The sequence below is a fragment of the Brachycentrus maculatus genome, unplaced genomic scaffold (assembly GCF_059751285.1).
Source record: "Brachycentrus maculatus isolate JH-2025_06_01 unplaced genomic scaffold, ASM5975128v1 h1tg000061l, whole genome shotgun sequence".
In the NCBI taxonomy this organism is placed as follows: domain Eukaryota; kingdom Metazoa; phylum Arthropoda; class Insecta; order Trichoptera; family Brachycentridae; genus Brachycentrus; species Brachycentrus maculatus.
The window spans coordinates 249,971-274,195 of record NW_028280815.1 but is presented as its reverse complement, the minus strand read 5'-3'; the positions used below and the strand labels follow the sequence as shown (position 1 = coordinate 274,195).

Below are 24,225 nucleotides of genomic sequence, written 5' to 3'. Positions count from 1 at the left end.
GTTATCATCAACTTGTAACTTGTAATTTATGTTTTTTTTTCATAGTTCAAGCACTATCTACCCTCGGAATGTAAACAACTATATATGGTATCAAAAGTTTTGACCAATAACTGCTTTTAAGCAATAAGCCCGCCAATGTACTCATTTCTTTTCTGTTCAAAAAGTCTAAATAAATAAAAACATAATTAAATCTATAATTAAATTGAAACTTTGTTTTAAAATCACTGTAAATATTTTATTATAACTTAATTATAGTGTCTACCGGTATCGAAGCTAACCGCTTCTTTATCAAGACTGACTAATTAATCAGTCTTGATAAAGAATTTATCGGTCTTGATGAAGAAGCGGTTAGCTTAGAAACCGGAAGACATTATAATTTACTTATAATAAAATATTTATAGTGATTTTTAAACAAAGTTACATATAAATTATAAAAGGGAAAAATCACAAAGTTAGTGCTTCAAATATAAATTATATAAATCAATATATTTTTAAGGTAATGCACGCGTAACGACGACAAAACGTAGATGATGATAGACCGGTGTGGCGTTTTATTCTTTCTACCTACCCCTGCGGGAAGTGGCGTGATGGTCAGTTAGTTAACTACGCACATTGTAATAAAAGTTGCGATGGTAATGATTGCATCTAGGGCGGGAAACTATGCCGCGTGAAGTAACATAAGAACGCGACCGGCAATACGGTGGTCTGCAGTGCCAGTGGCTTCCTCAGGCCTCGCGTGAGAAGCCAGCACTTCAAGTTGTAATAATTCACACAACAAATTGCGTTTTACATCACGAATCATTGGCCAATCGTCGATAAACCTTTTACAAATTTGTACTGACGATATTACAATTTTAATAAACACGTTACTGATGTTTTTAAATGTAATGCACGCGTAATTCCGACGATGCAACAAGGACAAGTTATTTTCTAATATTCTATTGTTAATAAATCGACGGTCCCTATGTAAAGTTAATTAACTTTCGGAAAATAAAAAAAACTTTAAATAATTATCAAACATTTAAAACTAAAATAATAAACAATGATTAAAGAAATCACTTCGTTTTTTACCACTTGAGTTTTAGATAGACTACATGTTTCAGAAGTTAAACTTCCATCATTCAGGTCTGTATAGTAACTAAAATATAAAATATGAAATTGTTCTATAAATAAGGAGAGGGGAAAGTAAGGGGAAGGGGTTAGTCAAGGGACGGAGTATGAAAACAAAGGGAAAATGGAAAGCAATGGTGAAGAATTTTGAAACAATATATTATTTAATAAATTATTATTAGAATTCAGTTTTTTTTGGATTTCTAAATTTTCAAGATAATTCATAATTTGGCCTTTATATGGAACAAGGTGTGATAATTTTAATTTATGAGAGTGAAATGAGTGATTAGTATCTATAAAATAATAAACACGTAAGACTCACCACAACCTAGACTCCATACCAAGGAATATTTTTTTTATTTTTAATTTACATTGTATATAAAAAAAAGTAATAATTGTAAAACGAACTCCCTCTCTAAACACAAGTATCTACTTTATTAGAGAGGTAGAAACGTTATATTTGAAATGTATTGTAAATTTACCAACTATTTTGTATTATTTAAATATGTATTTTGTAAAAAAAGTACTCTGTCTGCAAATCTGTTACTTTACACGAGAGAGATTAGAAGATTTTTTCAACTTTTTAAAATTTTTATTTACAAGCGGTTTTATCTGAAGTTCTTAACTGGAATTATTCATTCAAAAACACGATAAAATAATGTATTAAATCGTTTTAAACTTTATGCTTTGTCAAAATTAAGTAGTTAGCGTTTTAGAAGTTCAATTCATTTATTTGATTTATTATATATATATTACAACTTTCAATGAATACTGGCGCATGAACTCACTGTAAATCCAGATATCAATAAATCAGTCGATTAAACGTGAGAATATGATTTATGTATAGAATATGAATATGTCTGCCTCCGTAGTGTAATGGTCAGCATGCTTCTTTACCGTTCTGTAGGTCCCGGGTTCGATTCCCAAGGGGGGTAAAATAAATATAAGTGATTTTTTCACTGTTACATATATTCAATATTACCCTGGACTGGTACCTGAAGTGGAGGGCTGATCACCTTTCCTTCATGTGTAAACGATCAAGATAACACTGCGTTTATATAACGCAGTGCCCTATGCACCATTGGGGTGCGGATAAGGGTTTATCATATGATTTATAGAGAATTTATGGAAATTATAACTCACATCGATTAAAACGTTAAATATGTCATTAAGATATTTATACTCTTATTGCTCGCACCACAGCCGACTACAATCAGCTTTGAATTATAAATTTGCATTTTCGAATCACAATTTTTCCGCCTCTGATGCATAGGGATGACCGTGCTGAATGTCAAATTATCACACGGCAATTAATGTTGGTGAATCTTGTTAAAATTAGAATCAGAAGAAGACCAAAGAAAACTTGGTATGATCAAGTTTTTCTTACTAACTAAACATCACGCCGCTACGCTGTAGGAGTAGGCTGAGAGAATAGAACGCCGCACTGCTCTGTCTTTGCAAATATTCTTCGTCTTTTTTTACATAGTACATACATACATACATTATCAATACAACGTCAAATATTTAAAATGGTAATGCTAGCGAATGAAATTGGAAATAGAAGCAGAAAAAGACAGAGGAAATCTTGGAATGATCAAGTACTTCTCACTAACTAACTAACTAACCATCACACCGAAGAGATATTAGAACACCTCTGTCTTTGCACACATTTTTTGCCTCTTTCACATTTATTCATCTCCTCGTGCATACATACACAAATAAATGTATCAAGTAATTCATATATATAAATATGTACTTGAATGTGGTCAAGTCGGGAGTCGGAATAATCGGCGGATTTGTATGAGGAGATGCATGAACGTGGAAGAGGCGAAGAATGTCCACAAAGACAGATTGGTGTAGCGATCTATTATCTCTGCTTATCCCTGTGGTAAGCGGCGTAGTGGTTAGTTAGTAAGTTTTTTTTAATGATTTTGTTATGTAAAATGTGCTCCGAGAAAACCCATTGAAGACATATCGCTCACTGCTTTCAACAACGTCATATATCAAAATACTTGAGTTTTCAGGAGATTGTTTTTAAAGCTGAAAATTAAAATAAAATGTAAAAAAAAAATAAATATCAAGCCACTTTTTAAACTTTTTACTGTGCAACAGATCTTTTTAGGTAAAACCTGATTGTTTTTTCTCCATTTGAAAAATATTTAGTATATTTTATTTTCGTCCGCCTCCGTAGTGTAATGGTCAGCACGCTCGGCTACCGTTCTGGAGGTCCCGGGTTCGATTCCCAAGGGGGGTAAAATAAATATAAGTGATTTTTTCACTGTCATATTTATTCAATATTACCCTGGACTGGTACCTGAAGCGGAGGGCTGATCACCTTTCCTTCATGTGTAAACGATCAAGATAACACTGCGTTTATATGACGCAGTGCCCTATGCACCATTGGAGTGCGGATAAGGGTTTTTTTTATATTTAAAAAAATAATTCAACAATACCTTTTCTTCAAAATGCGAAAACAACACTTTCCGCCCTGTAGCGGGTAAATATTAAGTTAAAAACGTGCAGCTTTTGCTAGGATAAAGTTCATTTTCTGGGCATTACGAAAACATGCACAACTGAAAGTTGACGATTTTTGATATATGACGTTGTTGAAAGGAGTGAGCGATATAATTGTAAGCTTAGTTGCTTTCTTTAAAGATTTTTGTAAGTTATAAATATACTTACTTTGGAAAATAAATAAATAAAATTAAATTAATATGAGGTTTTATAAAATTTTGGCGGACGCTTTAAGAATTTTTGGGCTTGTCTTGTTACATAATATTTTTACCAAATTCAGTTTTTAGACGAGAATGAAGGTCAAACAGAGAAGGTGTTTGTGAATCTGGGTCAATTTCTTAGACAATTTGTTGCTTATAAACATCACGACCAACGTATTAAATTACGTCGTATAATATAAAAACACACTTTATTTAATAACCAGCTATACTCGGCTGCGCATTCCTGTGACTCAGTCTGTTAAAATAGAAAAAAACCAAATATAAAACACCCATTTTCAATATCTATCATTTCACAGTACTTGAGAGGCAATGAAAATATCAGTTACCTGTGAAACAAAAAACCAATCCAAATAAACAAAGTGACAGTAGCTGTCAAAAAGCACGCTATCCGCCATGATCAATGTCAAGCATTTTACTTTTAAAAAAAAAGGTATAACCCGCAAAGCGTCTATTTTAGATGCTTGAAGGTAAATGTAATGTAATAAGTGTCTTGATATTCATTTTTAATACATTTTACTATATTTTTAAACATTAAAAACGATCTCTTGAAAAATCAAGTTTTTTGATATATGACGTTGTTGAAAGGAGTGACCGATATATCTACTAAACTACATATCGCTCACTCCTTTCAAGAACGTCATAAATAAAAAAACGTCAATTTTCAGTTGTGCATATTTTCGGAATGCCCAGAAAATGTACTATATCCCAGAAAAAAGGCATATTTTTAACTTAATATTTACCCGCTACAGGGCAGAAAGTGTTGTTTTTGCATTTTGAAGAAAAGGTATTGTTTAATTATTTTTTTAATGAACTTAATATTTTTCAAATGGGAAAAAAACCTTCATGTTTTACCTAAAAAGATATGTTGCACAGTAAAAATTTCAGTAAGTGGCTTGATATTTATTTTTAATACATTGTATTATATTTTCAAACTTTAAAAACGTTCTCCTAAAAAATCGAGTATTTTGATTTATGACGTTCTTGAAAGGAGTGAGCGATATATATCTTTGCGTAAAGTATTTTTTTCAGATCATTTATTTTGGATCCCCGAATGGGTTCTATTTTATATATAATATGTCAGGCAGCTGGTTAATATATTTTATAAAAGTATAATGTATTATCAGTGTATACGTAATACTTATGGCAAGCCATATCGCGTTTCTTACACTCGCTCTAAGCAAGTCGTCGCTAACTGGCATTTTCCCCAGGAAAGTAGTTTGTCTCGTTTCGTTACGTGTTACGTCACATTCGCGGAGAGGAGAGAGTTGTCGGAAATTCTTCCCAAAACAGTCTGCTTAGCTCGTAACTTGAAAATTATGTAGTTCTTAAATGGCGCTTTAATGTTATGGTAAAAATCAGTAGTGGCCAACCTTTAGAATTCCATACGCCAATTTTTACAGAGCAGTTTTTATTTAATTTATTTGTTAAACGTTTTACACACACACACACACACACACATATACACACACACTCACATATATATACACACACACACACGCACACACGCACACACACGCACACACACACACACACACACATACTTATATCGGAATTCACGATAGGAAAGAGCACAAGCTCCGAGAACAACAGAACTTAGTCCTAACTAAAGCAGAAGCAGAAGAAGAAGAAGGTGTGCATGAATATATTAATTCAATTAAATATACTACAGGGTGGGGCAAAATTAATCACCCACTGCAAAATAACTGTTATTTTTGCGAATGGCGTTTTTGCAAATAATTTACGTCATTACATTATTGTAAATTAGATAGCAATAAATGCAAATAAAGATTTAAAGTGACAAAAAGGATTAAGTTAGGATTTAAAGTCATCGAAAATAATAATTTGAAGTGACAAAAATAAATTTTTGTCGCTTTAAATCATTATTTTTGGTTTAGTAAAAGTGTTAGAAAACAAAATTGGATGATTAATTTCTCGCCACCCTGTATGAATCCATAGTTTATTTTTTTCGAATACCGCATTGGACTGTGGTCCAAAGCCTTTAAACATGGAATAAAATAAAACGATATTTTTTTTAAAGGAAAATTGAAGCGAAAACCTTTGAACGTTGCATTAATGTCACTCATATCTTTGAATCACATAAAATGCAACGATAAATTTTTATTATTATTGTATTTATTTCATCATATACATATTTAAAAATTCAAATACAATGACGAGTCCTTAACGGGTTTCCCCGTGCCGATGGCACATTTTACAAGACTTGTTTCCTTAAGCCCCGGTATTCGTTAATTAGCAACTTGATATTCTCTACAACATTTCGAGTGTGTCCAAATACTTGTTCACAAAATCTGGATTATCTCCAATTACAGGAGTTATTTTCATATTATTTTTTGACATCTCATCAAAGATGAAGAAGAATATGGATGTCTGGGCATTTACGGGGCTGACGATCGTCATAGGCTGGTTTAAGTGATCACTTTACACACGTGTAACATTCACCAATTCTACCCATTATTGACAACCACACTACTCAAATTCTTGGAAGTTCTATATATTTGAACCAATTTAGAAACCTTGTTCTTGAATCACTAGAGCTTCACTAGAGACATCTATTGGTGAGATGTAAACAAGCTTTTTACTAAGCAGAAACTCCTCAGACGGTCGTCAGCCCCGTAAATGCACAGACTTCCATATTCTTCTTCATCTTTGATGAGATGTGAAAAAATAATTTTCTCTAAATCCAGGAAACATTTTACGTAATTGATCTATTATCCAATAGATGTCTCTAATGAAGTTCTAGTAATTCAAGAACAATGTTTCAAAATTGGTTCATATTTATAGAACTTCCAAGAATTTGAGTAGTGTGGTTGTCAATAATGGGTAGAATTGGTAAATGTTACACGTGTGTAAAGTGATCACTTAAACCAGCCTGTGACGGTCGTCAGCCCTGTAAATGCCCAGACATCCATATTCTTCTTCATCTTTGATGAGATGTCAAAAAATAATATGATAAATAACTCCTTTAATTGTACATAATCCAGATTTGTGAACAAGTATTTGGACATATTACTCCGTAGTGTAATGGTCAACACGCTCGACTACCATTCTGTAGGTCCCGGGTTCGATTCCCAGGGGGCTTCAAATAAATATGAGTGATTTTCCACTGTAATATTTATTCAATATTACCCTGGACTGGTACCTGAAGCGGAGGGCTGATCACCTTTCCTTCATGTGTAAAAACGATCAAGATAACACTGCGTTATATGACGTAGTGCCCTATGCACCATTTGGGTGCGGATAAGGGTTTTAAATTTGGACACACTCAAAATGTTGTAAATAAATGAAGAGAGATTGATGTGGCGTCCTATTCTCTCTGTCTACCCCTGCGGGAAGCGGCATGATGATTAGTTAGTTAATAAGTTCTATTAAAATAAAATATTTCTTTGTATAATATTAAATAAAACAAGGATGTGACTCGAATGCTCACGTGTCCGCAAATTTGTACGCAAGGGAAGGGGTCAAATCAGGTTTTAATGAACAAATACGTACATATAACGTACGTGCGGCTATGTGGGTAACGCAAACCTACATTAATAATTTATTCGATTCCACGGTCTTGGAATTCCACACGTTTTACCACATAAAAAAAATCTGCTTCTCTATGAATTTTTGGAAACTGCTTACGCGCGTATATCGTAGTCATACACGAGAAAGTGACCAAGTGCATTTTTACAAAAACGTGATCATTGACTATTTGATACCTTATTAGCTTAATATTGCCATGGAAAAAATCCCAAAGGATTTTAAACTTGGAAGTATAATAATGACTAACTGCATTGATGTTTATTTTGTTGCCAAGCAAAAGTGACTTTAAGTAACGTTTTGTTAGTGGTCACTTTCTCCTGTACGACTACGATTTGTATGTAATAATGCTAAAATACAATTGTAAAATGAAACGATAATGACAAACAATATAATCCTTAGTATTTTTTTTTCTTTTAAAATGTTAGTAAGATTAGCATATAGCCACTCACTGTCTACCCGTCTCTTCGTCAGGACAAGATTGAGAAGCGACGGGTACGTCTCGAAAACAGTCGGCAAAATCTCGGTGAATGGATAATAGCCGAGGAACACCGAAAAAATGACCTCGGCATAATCAACACTTGAATGAGGTCAGTTCGGGAGTAGGAATGATTGGCGGTTATGTATCAGGATATGAGCGAATGTGAAAGAGACGAATAATGTTTTCAAAGACAGGGTGGTAAATCGGCGTGATGGTTAGTTAGTTATTTAATTAGTTCACGTATTCATTCATTCGAACCCTTATTCGCACCCCTGTGGTGCTTAGGGCACTGCATCATATAAACGCAGTGTTATCATAAAGGAAAGGGGATCAGCCCTCCGCTTAAGGTAGCAGTCCAGGGTAATATTAAATAAATAATAGAGTGAAAAAATCACGGGTACATCACCTTTTTTTTTTTCAGGCTCGCGACCCAACCGCATCTCCCCTCCATCTCAGATGAGTACGTGTACCTTTTCCTGCACTCGAATTTCTTTGAGACAAAGGCAACCAAGGACACCATAGAATGCTACTTCACCCTGCGCACAGCCACCCCAGATCTTTTCGCGGTGCGCAATCCCCACACCGCGAGACTAAAGCTGGCTCTGGACATAACGTGAGTATAATTAAAAATTTGTTCAAAAAGGTCTATTGTGTCTTCGTGTTTATTCTCTAGTTCCAATCCTAGTATTTTAAATGTAAATTCACAGTGAAATTGGGATACAATTTTATGTTATTTCACATTTTCAATAAATTTCGCAACTTAGTTAAAAAAAATTGCTTTGTAAGAGCAGATCTGTCAGGAAGCCTAAATGCTTCTGTATCAGATCTGGGCATGCGGTGGGACATCTTTCAATAAAAAGTTCCAATCCTAGGGATCGGTTGGTAGAAATTTACTGTGTTTCTTCCTCCATTGCACTCGTTCGGTGATCCTCTTCAGTCCTGTGCTCGTCTAGGTTCAGGAGGTACAGCCATATTGGATCCAGATATTCCCAGCTAGGGCTCCCTTAATTATACTGTGCTGGAGATCTTTATATTGCAGGACATGACTCACTATGGCGTTTGAAAAGTGTTTGGTGTACTTTACCCTCCTGAAAACTATTTCTTTTGTATTGCGGTCTCTCTAGGAAATTTATTCCCTCCAGTAAACTGTGCAAGAGATCTTTATGTTGCCAAACATAACCCATATATTCCGCAATCCTCTTTGCTATGGTGTTTGGTGTTTGCCAGATGCCTGGTATCCTTAATCCTCCTGAAAACCTCACCATTCGTAATGTGATCTCTCCAGAAAATTCACTCCCTCAGTTTGCTGTGTAGGAGATCTTCATGTCGCAGAATATGGCTCATTTGCTCCACAATCCTCTTTGCTATGGTGTTTGGAGTTTCCCGTATGACAGGTTTCCTAAATCCTCCTGAAAGCGTTTTCATTCGTAATGTAGTCTTTTTAGGAAATTCATTCCTTCAAGTATTGCACAGGCAACAGATCTTCATGTTGCAACACATGACCCACCCACTCCGCACTTCTCTTTTCTTTGGTATTTGCCAGACGTCTGATTTCCTTTGTCCTTCTCAAAAGCTCTTCATTCTTAAAGTGGTCTCTCCAGGAAAATCATCAAAAGTAGGTATTCATCTGTATCTATTAGACCTATAAAGAGCCATTTTATCTTTTGGGCCTAAAAAGGGCCGTTTCGTCTTCTTCCTTATTCTTTTAAAGAAAATATGAAAGTAAAACATGGAGTTGGTAAAACAATGATGATGGAATACTGAATGCAGTCAAAATACGATCTCTAGTGGCGAATGTGTAGCAAAATGGCGTATGATAGATGTTTAATTGGTGATATAAGAAAAAAATGCAAGACTGATATATAAGCATTATAAATAAAATTAAGAAAAGTGTGTGAAAAATGTGAATCGAATGAAAGGACAGGGGTCCAAGGAGAGATAATAAGGAACTTATCATGAACAGCCGGGTGTTTTCAGTCAAATTGTTCAAGCATTTGATTAAATACGCACAAACCATGAAACACCAAATCCTCGAACACACTTAACAATGACCTTCCACCTTTGGACGCAAAGCCAATAAATCTACCACGACCCAGTGATGCAAAAAGCGCTACTAACCTGTTTTGTTAATAAATTTACTATTCATTGGTAAGCAATTATAACATAATTTAAAAAATGGTCGTAATTACTCTGTCGTCAGAAGTTAGGATTCATTACTACTTATACTAATACTATCACATCGTTTTCCTGGACGTGTAGGCACAGAGGATGGAACGCTAAGCTCGTTTGTCCTGAGATATACTCCTATACAGCTTCCTTCACATCCATACATCTCGTCATACATTCTCTCCGACTTTTGATATTTTTTTACTCATTCTCTCATTATCCCTTTGCTCCACGTGTCATACCACCTTAAAGTTCTTTTCAATAATCCCTAGTTTAGCCTAAAATTTCTTTTTAATATCTTCATTTTTATGTTATTTGTTGTTTCGGCATTTACTTTGAGGTATGACATTATTAAATTACAAAAAATACACACGTTTTTTACCACTTGACAAACACAAACTCCATGTCCTAAAGAAATAAAAAAATGGATGGTATAAAAATACTTAAGAAAAAAATTAAATCTCTATACATTTAAATCTTGAAAAAATATACAAAAAAAGACTATTATATATTTTACTATATAACATTAAACCAAAGTCCCTCTCCAAGCAAAAGAGCACAGTCTCTTTTATGGAGAGGCACAGCGAATCGAAATATAAAAGTTCTCCATATGTATAAATGATTCAAATGTATTATGTTATAAATAAAAATATATTAAATGAATAAAAAAAAAGAAAAAAAAGTCATCTATAGGTATATATGAAAGCATGGAAGCATCTGTAGCTTCAAATATGTAAAACGTGGAAAAAACAAGTGTTGGATTAAGAAAGCTTTTATTTAGCACGGACCCTTTTCTTAAGATGTATGCAAGATCCTAAACGGATTATTTTACATACTGGGAGACGCCTGCCTTATTGCGAAGTGTAAAAATAACTTTTAAGAGGAGCAAACAAGATTTGCGAACAAGTATCTGAAAACACTCAAAATACTGCAAGGTTTAAACCTTTTGATGAACGATTTCAGCCACATGGTCGCCCTCCCTCAGAAGACAGCCGAAGGATACAACATCCTTTGCTACAGGCTGGCCGACTCAGACTACACGAAGCTGAACTTCTCGGATGCTGTGCGACTCTTCTGCATGTTCAACGACATCAGACTGTCGGAGGATGGGCTCAGCGAAGGGTACATCGTGATCTTCGACATGAAGAACTGCTCTCTGGGACATCTGACGCGCGTGTCACTGCCTGCCCTGAGAGCCTTCATGATGTACATCCAGGTGAATAAAAAAAAACCAAATAAAGTCACTTGAGATCGACCCAAGCTCTTTGGCCTTAAGGCCAAAAAACTTTGAATTTTGTTAAGTATTATAGATAGTGTTTTAGTATTAATCAGTCTTGAAAAAGAAGCGGTTAGCTTTGTAACCGATAGACACTATAATCAAGTTATTATAAAATATTTATAGTGATTTTAAAGCAAAAATTTATTCTAATTATTTATTTAATTTTTTTTAACATCTCAACATGAATGAAGGAAAATATGGAAATTCTTGGTCATTTTTAAATATCTTAACATAGATGAAGAAAAATATACAAGTCTGGGTATTTATAGGCCTTACCACCGTCATTTTGTTGACATCTCAACATAGATGAAGAAGAATATGCAAGTCCGGGTCATTTACAGGTTCCTGTTCTTCCTTATCTTTATTGAGATGTCAAAAATAATGTAAAAAAATACTCCTGATTGGAGATAATCCAGATTTGTGAACAAGTATTTGGACACATTCAAAATGTTGTTCATATATGGTAATTAACGTCGAAATTCACAATGCTTCTAAATGGTGCAGTGCTCCATGCACCATTAAGTAAGGATAAAGGTAACAAGAAGATTTTAAACGTGTAAAAATGTTTTTTTTATAACCGTTACAAAATACAGTGAGAGTTTTATGGTACATTTTACATCATATGTTTACGAATGTTAATAAATTTATTTTTTTCTTTCATAAATCATATTTTAGCATATTTTTCAAATAGAATATTTATATTAATATGCTGCAAGGTGTATGATTACCATATGTAAAGATAAAGATTTTATGTTGTGTATTATTTTATATATAAAGGGTCCGCCAAATAACTTTTTTTTTTTGAAAATGCTATAAAAAAAAAACTACTGAATATTTTCTCAAATTTCTTTTTTTATTTATAAGTACAATCCTTCCGGTTAATAATGAAAAATAATTTCATTCAAATGGCTGCCTCGGCTGGCCATGCAGTAGCCTACACGATCGGTCCAATTTTTAAGCACATTATCGATTGTGTGCAGCTGTATTTCACCAATGGCTTCACGAATATTGTCCTTTAAAGCGTCAATTGTCTCTGGCTTGTCGGCGTAACATTTATCTTTGAGGGCACCCCACAAATAATAGTCCAACGGTGTCAAATCGCAGCTCCGAGGTGGCCAAACGACATCAGCTCTGCGGCTGATAATGCGATCTTCAAAAACAGGGCGCAAAACATCGAGTGTAGCTTCGGCTGTGTGGCACGTAGCGCCGTCCTGTTGAAACCAAATGTTGCCAATATCCTCCTCTTCAATTTTTGTGAACAAAAATCCGTTCAACATGGCCCGATAACGATCGCCATTGACTGTAACGGCCACTCCTTGCTCATTTTCAAAGAAAAATGGCCCAATTATGCCTCTGGACCAAAATCCGCACCAAACAGTGACTCGTTTTGGGTGTACCGGCTTTTCAATGTATGCGTGCGGGTTTTCTGTGCCCCAAATACGACAATTTTGCTTGTTTACATACCCGCCAAGATCAAAATGAGCTTCATCCGAAAAGATGATTTTTTTGGCAAAATCGGCATCTTCTGTAAGTCGATCGCAGGCCCACTCAGCGAAGCGAAAACGCATTGGATGGTCAGTTGGCTTCAACTCCTGAACCAATTGGACTTTGTATGGCGTCATACCAAGGTCTTTATGCAAAATTCGTCTCAATGATGTCTCCGAAATGTTCAATTGTTGAGAACGACGGTGAATTGATGTTGATGGCGCTTCACGCACACTTTCTGCCACAACATCGATATTCTCGGGTGTACGCACTGTTTTTGGCTTTTCACGCTTTGGTTTATCGATGAGGATGCCAGTTTCTTTCACTTTTTTCACAAGATAACGAACATACGGAGCTGACGGTGCTTCTCTTCTTCCAAAAACCGTACGCAATTTTCGCACACATTCTGCAACATTACCATGATTTTCAAAGTAATGTCGCAATATTTCCCAGCGTTGTTCAAGCGTATACACAACCATATTCGCTCAGCGGAAGGATAAAACTAATTATCTGTCAAATCAGACATGAGCTAAGTGTTACCATTCACGAAATAAGCACTAGTTGAAAAAAAAAACTTTAGATGGCGGACCCTATATATGTATTATGACGAAATGACATAAGGTGATATGATAATTTATCTATATAAAATTTTGTAAGAATCTTTTATTTTATGAAGACCAAAAATAAGGTCAACTAATTTAAAAAAAAAAAAATTACTATGATTTTTTATATATTTTTTTATGACAAAATAAGTTCAATTTGATTTATGAGTTTTAATTCACTTTGTCAGAAAAAAAAGTAAAATTATGATTTTCAATCCCTACGTTGTTGCATATAAAACAGAATTTCGCCTAGCCTCTCATCAGTCGATATCGGTAGCGACAAAACCTGGTCACTGGTCAAATAAAATATATGTAGAAAAAACTATACAGTTGTTATTTTATTATAAAAAATACATTACCACCAAGAAATCTCAGAACAAAACTGAATAATCATATGTAAATTAATTAAAATTATTAATTCATAACCCCTCACCGAGATTTTCAAGTCTAGCGGTTTCGAGACGTACCCGTCTCTTCGTCAGGGCAATCAATACCACAACATGCAAACGATACTACCCGTCACTACCAAAGTAGTATTTAAACACTGAAACTTCACAAAATGATTAACACATGTGATTTTTGGTCGACTCGAAGACCAACATGCACTAAAGGTTTCAGCACATACATGCGTTACGAGCCGTTAAACATGCTCTAGTGCATATTTTTCAGTTAAACATGCTCTAGTGCATATTTTTGTTTGTTATTTTTGTTTGAATATTTTTGTTTGTTTTTAGGACGCTCACCCTTGTCGCCTGAAGCGCATACACGTCGTCCACACCGCCTTCTTCATCAACCAGGTGATGTGCCTGATCAAGCCCTTCATCAAGTCCACTCTGATGAGTCTACTGCATCTCACCACCAATGGACCAGCATCCGTGGTAGACGCGGAACTCCTCCCATCCGACTATGGCGGACCCCTAGAGTCCCTGGAAGAGATGCACAAAGAACAGAGGGTCCTCATGGAGAAGATCTACAAAGACTGGCTCATCGACTCTGAGACGTTCAAGGTCGAAGAGAAGAAGAGGATCAAGAAACCCAGCCGAGGGCTGTTCTCTGGCTTCACGGGAAACTCCTTGAAGAACTTGGAGATTGATTGATCTCGAATCAGTTGGAGCAAGATTTCGGTGACTTGGTCAAAGCTTTATTACGTTTTTGATATTTTTGAGGAACCGCTTCAAAAACAGGGTTATTGTTGATTATATTTTTATTTTAGACAGTTTTATTTGGTTATTTTATAGGTTGACAGAGTGTGGCTCATTTGAGCCTTCAGTTGAGAATTTTGTAAAGTTTAATCCAATTGAACATAGATGAGATTTTTTGCGAATTAATTCACATATCGCTCACTGCTTTCAACAATGTCATATATCAAAAATCGCCCATTTTCAGCTGTGCATATTTTCGGAATGCCCAGATAAATAAAGAAAAAAAACTTTTTTGCTTTTGTAGAAACTAGAGCCATTTTTTTCAATTTTCTTGAATTGATTTTTTTTTTTTTAATTACGATTATTTTTTTTTGGTAAACATCAAAGTCTTATAAATTCAAGAATTGTCATAAAAGCAAAGAAATGTAAAATAACAGAAATTCATGTTCGAAAATGAATATTTCTTGTAGTTCTCTTATGTTGGAACGGGTTTTCTCGTATTAAACCCTAAGTGTAATCTCCCATCATATACTCATCATACTGCCCTTGGTAACGTACGTAGAAATTTAAGTTTTTAAGTGTCCTAGAATCAAAATTCAGGCATAAGAACAGAAACCCAAAAAAATGTTGACTTGTGTTATATTTTGAGTCAATGACACAACACTTCAATCTTAACAGACTTTTATTTGACCAGTTGATTATCCACATATTTTATTATTATTTTATTCAGACATGGATTATTCACCCTACGGATGATATCGCTCACTCCTTTCAACAACGTCATAAATAAAAAAATTTGATTTTTCAGGAGATCGTTTTAAAGTTTAAGAATATAATAAAATGTATTAAAAATAAATATCAAGCCACTTATTAAACTTTTTACTGTGCAACAGATCTTTTTAGGTAAAACCTAAGGGTTTTTTCTCGATTTGAAAAATATAAAGTATATTTTAAAAAAAAAAACAACAATACCTTTTCTTCAAAATGCAAAAACAACACTTTCTGCCCTGTAGCGGGTAAATATTAAGTAAAAAATATGCCGCTTTTGCTGGGATATAGTTCATTTTCTGGGCATTTCTAAAACATGCACAACTGAAAATTGACGATTTTTGAAATATGACGTTGTTAAAAGGAGTGAGAAATATATCAATATTATAGGTGTCTCAATTTGAAATGAAGCTTGGATGTTTGAGCATAACAGATCACATTATGCAGACTTCCATCTTCATTCGTATAAAATCAATCGAAGCTTCATCTCAGTTTGTGACATCTGTAATAATATATTTTGTTCACCTAGTAATTTTCATCAATACGATAGCTTTCAATCAATGTACTTTATTGAAATAGTTTATAATGATGTACCTTTGTGCAATGTAATGTAATAATGTTTTAGAATTTATTGATTCGGTATTAACTTCGTGAAATGACATGTTGATTATTTAAAAAAATAAATAAATACTTGTAAAATACCAATTATTGAGTTTTCTTTTATTACACACGACTAGTTTCGAAAACTACAGTTGTTTTCATGGCCCGGTTAAAACATTAATTTTTCTTTTGCTCAATAAATGATAATTTTAAAAAAATCAACATGTCATTCCACAAAGTTAATGCCGAATCAATATATAAAAACAGTAATGTTTTATTATTTTGTTAGAATAATGTTTAAAATCTCTTTATATAATAATGTCTGTCATATAATTTTGCCATTTCTCACTATTATAAAATATTCCTTTTTTTTCATTATTTTCCTCTTCATTATATTGTAAATAATTAATATAATAATCTTTACAATAATTACTTGTTAGAATTTCAATTCATCTTAATCATTTCTTTGATTGGTTAAGGTATTCTCACTATTAAAATTACACATCTTTTACATTTCCAACGTTATAAAAATAAATGTTAAAAAACAATTTCCTGTTATTTGGAAAATTATACGAAAACGAATATAATTTTGTACCTTTTTTCTATTTATTTTTTTTAAACTTGTACATAATATATCTAAAAATATTGGCAGGTTTATTTCTAAGAAGCAATTTCTGTCTGTACACCAAAAATGTATAAAGTTTATACGTAATACAATTCTTTAAAACAAAGTTAATTGTTCAAATTTTTAAAACAATGATTTTATTTAAGACTCAAACCACAATGTTACCGCCATCTGTGAATATGTGGAAGATCTATTTACATGAATATCCCTTTGAGAATGGAGAAATATCAAATTCATTATTAATATGTATGTAAAACCATACAATATCACAGAGGATAACATGAAACGTTATTTTTGTATCTGATTTTTTTTTGCTTTACCTCTCAATTTCATTTGACCTTACATATGACATCGTTTGTAAAGGTTATGCTCCTATATATAGTAAAAAAAATGTTTCAAATATCATAATAAATTATTTTAAATATTTTATTAAGCTTTTATCAATGCATGATAAATATACGATGAAAATACATTTAATAAAATTTATTTTAATATGTACATCGAACACTGACATTACGTAACTGATAGCTCAATAGTTGACTATCGAATAACAACAAGAGAGGGATACGTCTTAAAAAAAAAACGTTGTAAAAAATATCGTTACGCCTAAGAATTGGCCTATACTTTTGTTAATTTTCAAGAATTGTATGTGTATATATATATACATATGTATATATATATATACATATATATATATATATATATATATATATATATATATATATATATATATATATATATATATATATATATATATATATATATATATATATATATATATATATATATATATATATATATATATATATATATATATATATATATATATATATATATATATATATATATATATATATATATATATATATATATATATATATATTATATATATATATATTTATATATATATATATATATATATATATATATATATATATATATATATATATATATATATATATATATATATATATATATATATATATATATATATATATATATATATATATATATATATATATATATATATATATATATATATATATATATATATATATATATATATATATATATATATATATATATATATATATATATATATATATATATATATATATATATATATATATATATATATATATATATATATATATATATATATATATATATAACTAACTAACTAACTAACCATCACGCCACTTAGGCAGAGAGAATAGAGTGCCACACCACTCTGTCCTTGCAAACATTCTTCGCCTCTTCCACGTTCATGCATCTCCTCATACATACCCGCCGATTGTTACGACTCCTAACCTGACCACTTTCAAGTATTTGGCATACCTGATCATGCCATGTTTTTCTCGGTCTTCTTCTAACATTCGCCTCATAAATTTAAATTTACCGTTCTTTCCTCACTCATTCGTTCTATATATATGGTTTATAATTTTACAAAGGATGCTTTGACTTTACTCGTATATCGTGCTTCCAGAAATAAATATTGTCTTTTATCTTCTCATATATATAAATTATATTAAATTTTTTTAAAACGTTTGAATCATTGTAACATTTTGTAAATACGTATGTTTCATAAAAATAAATGTACCATATATTATTCTATAAATTTGCATTTTCTTCTAAAACCCTGTGTTTCATTTGCAGAACTCTATTGTCATTTATATGTGAAATATTAAAATAAAACCCTGATTTTAGAGTCCAGTAAATTTAATTTAATTATTAAAAATCATATCAGCTGGGTTGCTATATCTGCTACCTACAATTTATTTGAGAGTTTGATTTTAATATTTAATATACAGGGTTATTCATTTTTCTGTTTCGAAAGAAAAGCTTAATAAAACCCACACAGCGATACATTTTTAATGAAATTTTTATTTCATTATAAAGTTTGGACTTTACCATTTAATGTGAAAAACGAAATAATTCAAATGGCACCTCGGGAAGTTTCGATGCATGCGATTCTTTTGAGGTAATTTTCACTCATTTTTTGCACATTTTGGGCGGTATCTCACCCACAACTTGAGTAATGTTGGTTTTGAGTGTGTCTAGAGCTCGGAGATTATTCGCATAAACACGATCTTTTGCGTGGCCCCGCAGAAAAAATTCAAACGGTGTCAAATTGCATGATCTTGGCGGCTAATTGACGTCGCCAAAACGCGAAATTACGCGACCAGGCAACTTCCCACGCAATAAAGCCATAATTGCTCGTGAGTGTGGCTTGTTGCCTGGTTTTGTTGGAACTACATATCATCTTAGTCATGATCTTCACCGGCCAAAAAATCGGTTATCATTCGACCGTATCGCTCCCAATTGACTGCAACCGTATTTTCCGTATGCCCATTGGCATTTTCGAAAAAATACGGGCCAATGACACCTTTTGACCATAGAGCACACCAAACATCAGTAACGACATTATGACAACCTTACGACCTCAGAAACGCTTCCAGTCTCTTCAAAAATCTTCACAATTTTACCGATTGTTTACGTAGTTAGTCGATTATGACGACCAGCAAATCAGCAATCGAATCTTTCCGAGGTGCCATTTGAATTATATCATTCACACTAAACGGTAAAGTCCAAACTTCATAATGCAATAAAAATTTCATAAAAAATGTATAGTTGTGTGTGTTTTATTTCACTTTTCTTTCGGAACCGAAAAATGAATGACCCTGTATAAATAAAAATGGAGTTTTCAGAAAATTGAACGCCAAATCTATATAAATAAATTGAAGGTGGCTGATATAGCCACCCAGGTTATTTTGTTTTCAATAATAAAATACAATTTAGAAGACTGTTAAAATCAGTATTTGAGTCTAATATTTAATATATAAATGTGTGTGTGTGTGTGTGTGTGTGTGTGCGTGTGTGCGTGTGTATGTACTATCCGTTCACACTCCGCCAAGCATTGGTGTGGGTCAGTCTGGTTAAATGGAAAATAAATACATACGTATCGCTTGTGAAGCAACGAAAATATTAAAAATCTCGAATCAAGAATGCAAAATAAAATATTGTAAATACTTACGTGATAGCAACCGTCAACCGGAAGTTGTCTGGTACAAGAAATGTTTATGTTTGAGTTTGCTCTGCAACTGATGGCGCTGCCATTGCTGTGAAAAGGGTTTTATCAAAATATTAATCTTGAATAAATATTGAAGTGAAAATCGCCATTATCCAGCAGTGGATGACAGAGGGATAGAGAAGAAAGAAAAATTAATTTGAGAATGAAATAAATAAATAATTAAAAGTTAAAGGGTATTTTTTCAAAGGTATACGAATTCATGTTTCCCGCAATGAATTGACGGTGGCACCCGCCGTTTGAAATGTTGCGCCATTTTGTTGAAACTACAGCTCTGTCACATCAATGCCATTCAATTGAGGTACAAAGAAGTCAGTGATCATAGTTCTGTAGCGCATTGTTCTCTCCATTGACCGTAACATTCTGGCCGACATCGTTTAAAAAAAAATGGGCCAATGATTCCACCTGCCCATAAAGCACACCAAACAATGACTTTTAATGGATGTAAGGGCGTCTCGACAAACACTTCTGGGTTTTCTCAACTCCAAATTTGGCAATTCTGCTTATTGACATAGCCATTTAACCAAAAGTGTGCTTCATCGGTAAACAAATTTGGCGTTAAAAAAGAGGATCAAGCTGAATATTGTTTTCGGCTCATTTCCGAACCTACGACGGGCATAATGGTCATTCAGTCTATTCATGGTGAAATAATAAAACGTACTGACTACAAATTAACTGTCAACTGTCAAATTGACTGTCTGTAGCAATGTTGCCACTTTAAAAACCAAAATTAAATTAACTTTTACTAGGTACGTAATACTTTAATTAAAAATGGATGGATTTTACCACAAAGTGAATGCCGAATTAATTCATGAAATTAAAAACCGAATTAAAAAAATCCATTATTTTTAATTTCATTTTTCTGTTCCATAAACACCTTTTCTTCTTCTGGTTTTAATGTAATATTCTATACAATTGCACAAGTTTAGCCATTTTATACGCCATTTTACTACAAAGTGACTGCCGAATCAATTAATGAAATTAAAAACCAAACATCTAATAAAAACATCCAATATTTTTTATTTCATTTTTCTGTTCCAAAAATACCTTTTCTCCTTAATGTTATATTCTATACAATTGTACAAGTTTAGCCATTTCGTACGCCATGAAAGTTTTTGAACGAAAATAATTGGTACAAAGACGTAGAAAACTTTCGGCATAAAAATTATTTCAGTACATTATACGAGTATATTTTTTACTTCATAGTCAGTCCGCCTTGTGTATGTGAGTATATGAACTGCTAGTAGGAGGCTCGTGAAACACAAACTGATAGAAACAGCAGGGTGACAAAAAACAGGGTAACACATACCGCGAACAATTACGAGATGTTGACAAAATAGCATTTTTCAAAATGGTAAAGCTGAACACATAAATAAATATGAATTTTCTTTTTATGTATTTTTAAAATCTTTAAAATATTAATTCTCTAAAATATGGCCATGTCAATAAATTCTTCCCTTCCCAGAAAATAAATATAAGGGTACATACCTACATCCCCCATTAGCTACTGTTGTCTCCCATAAATTATTGCTGCACGTGTTAAACTGTCACTTAGAATTGTACATATAGCTACACAAGGAACGTAGTCCATTTGATCTTCACATTTGTTTGATAATGCCCTAACAAGGCGAAACAATTGTCACAATATAATTTTTTGTGTGTTTTTGTTAGTAAAACACAACTTAGTAGACTCAAAAAATCTGTGTTTGATTTAAAATTAATACATAAATTAAAATGGAGTTCTACAAATTAAACGCCAAATCAATAAATAAATATGAATTTTCTTTTTGTTCGTAGCATTTACGCGCGGCTCATGTTTAAATTCGTTTGTGTCAAAGCGTCTAGGTAGATTAAAAAAAAACTCGCAAATGAAATAATATTTAATTTGCGAGTTAATTCATTCTTAGATGTTTTCTTGTGTTATGTGAGAGAAAATCTTTAAGCATATGTCGCTCACTCCTTTTAACAACGTCGTAAATTTAAAAAAAAACTTGAATTTTCAGGAGATCGTTTTTAAAGTTTAAAAATATAATACAATTTATTAAAAATAAATATTAAGGCACTTTTTAACGTGCAACAGATCTTTTTAGGTAAAATCTGAAAGTTTTTTCTCCATTAGAAAAATATTTAGTATATGTAAAACAATAATAAAAGTAACCTTTTCTTCAAAATGCAAAAACAACACTTTCTGCCCTGTAGCGGGTAAATATTAAGTTGAGGTGAGTATAAGTTGGGAGTATGAATGGAGATAATCCAGAAAAAAATTGAGTTATTTATTGCATTATTGGCATTTTAACATAGATGAATAAGAATAAGGATGTCTGGGTATTATTTAAAGTTTTCGTCGATCCAACATAGATGGCTGTAGTGAACTCATATGTACTGTGTCACGAGATTGATCAATATATCTAGGAGTTCCAAAAATGGTTGTCACTGAAATTGACGAACATTTTTGGAGGTTGTAAAAATGCGTATAAATAAATACCTATATTCCTACTTCATCTGTGCTGAGATGTCAATAATGATTTTGATTAATAAATAAAATTTTCACCGTGCACTTTTTCGCCATCCAGTACATTATAAATAGGAAATCATCGCCTGACTCCAGCGCCTGTACTACGAGCGCGAATTGTATGACTACGGAGTGCTGCGCGCGTCCGCAGGTTTATGAATGTCATCTGACGTCACGGCGGAGGCTCTGCGCGCGCGCCGTGCGCCCTTTATCGAGCGGCCGGTCTCGCGCGGGCGTCGGCCATAGGGATGGGGCGGTCCCGTCTCGGTAGTGCGATGTCGATCCAGCTGCGATCTGCGACAAATAACGTAATGACTCAAATACAAAAGTACATATTTTTTCGATATATTTGTATCACAATTAACGTTTTTAACACCAAAATACGGTCGGACAAACTTTATATCCATGTGTCGGGTTGTGGTACAGTGATTAGTGTCACGGACTCTTGAGTAAGTCTCTTCAAGTTTTCAACCCCACTCTATTACAATTTGATACTTATTTTTAATATTATTTTTTGACATCTCATCAAAGATGAAGAAGAATATGGAAGTCTGGGCATTTACGGGGCTGACGACCGTCATAGGCTGATTTAAGTGATCACTTTACACACGCGTAACATTCACCAATTCTACCCATTATTGACAACCACATTACTCAAATTCTTGGAAGTTCTAAATATATGAACCTATTTAGAAACCTTGTTCTTGAATCACTAGAACTTCACTAGAGACATCTATTGGTGAGATGTAATTATTTTTAATAATGAGCCGTTTAGACTCACAGTAATGGTATGAAATTGGAGTATTTTTATAAACAATAAAAACGCAAATATTTCTCTAAAAAAATACTCGTTTACATTTATAAATTGTATGGATAGGCCATAATATAAGACACCCAGACCTGCATCTTAGGATTGCAGAGGACATGTGTGAGGGCACAAACTACAGAAGATGATGCCGCGTAATCTACATGGACCAAATTATTTCCGGCATGCGTTGTAGCGGGTACGCCGAGTTGAAGAGACGGGTGGAGACTAACCGTAGAATAACCAAACCGATCTTCACGATGATTGTAACCCACAAAGAAGAGTTAATTTTTTGTTTTCATTAATTTCAGTTAATATTCCTATAGTTTTGTTCTCTTTTCATTTTATCTCTTCTTGTATCGTTTTTTATTATTAAAATATATTTTGTTTGTAAAGGCTAAAATCCCTCCCAAATTATTTTTATAATTAAAAAAGACACTAAAACAAAAAAAACTTGAAATAAAATGCATGGCTGAGATAGCTATTATCAATAATATTAAGAAAGGTGTGTTGGATGGCATGGGAATGTGGTTGGAGGTCAATGTAGTTGGAAATAGAAGGAGAGATAGACCGAGGAAAACTTGGCTTGATCAAGTATTTCGTCGGAATAATTGGCCGGTAGGTATATATGAGGACACGCATGAATGTGGAATGCGTGAAGAAGTTTGCAAAAACAGACTAGTTTAGCGTTATATTCTCTGTGCTTACCCCTGCGGGGAAGTAGCGTAATGTTTAGTTTATCAGTTAAAAAAAATACTTCATCCTTAAATTAAATCTATAATTTTTTAAAATTATTGTTCTGTCGTAGATTTTAATTATTCTTATAAGTATTTTAGAACAGTTAAAACAATGAAATAAAAATAATTTTTTTTAAATAGATCATTTCGATTAAAGATTTTGAAAACAAATTTTTCACACCTATGCCTACTATATTAGCTATATCAACTCTTTCCCTTATTAGCCCATCCTAGTGTGGTTTACGTGCTGAAGCAAACACACCACTCGCGCTACTTTATCGGGGTAACTTCGTAAGGGCCCATACCCATTATTGTTAAATGCTCTCATTTCTCTTGTTTAGTACTTTGCTATGTTTACTTAAAGCACAAAGTACTGGATTACAGCTGAGAAAAAATGCTTAATTTGTTCATATACTTACAATACTGGTCGACGGGCAGTGGATGAAATTTGTGTGGGTTTGAATGTGGTATCGATTAGTGACTACCGCCCATCTCTAGGGGTTGGATCCGCTCCCGTCGGAGTCAGTCGGTGTTAGCTTGTCGGCTC

At 33.1% G+C, this 24,225-nt stretch overlaps 1 protein-coding gene across 1 annotated transcript in view; it reads left to right on the top strand.

Annotated features, from left to right (window-relative positions):
• LOC148311512 (retinaldehyde-binding protein 1-like) overlaps nucleotides 1-16,010 on the top strand; it is a 43,811-nt gene extending 27,801 nt beyond the window's left edge. Inside the window, exons 3-5 of the mRNA XM_088256500.1 lie at nucleotides 8,291-8,482; nucleotides 10,999-11,251; nucleotides 14,136-16,010. Coding sequence (XP_088112626.1) covers nucleotides 8,291-8,482; nucleotides 10,999-11,251; nucleotides 14,136-14,498 — 808 coding nt within the window. The 3' untranslated portion in view covers nucleotides 14,499-16,010. The remainder of the gene's footprint in view (nucleotides 1-8,290; nucleotides 8,483-10,998; nucleotides 11,252-14,135) is intronic.
• The last annotated feature ends 8,215 nt before the right edge of the window (nucleotides 16,011-24,225 follow it).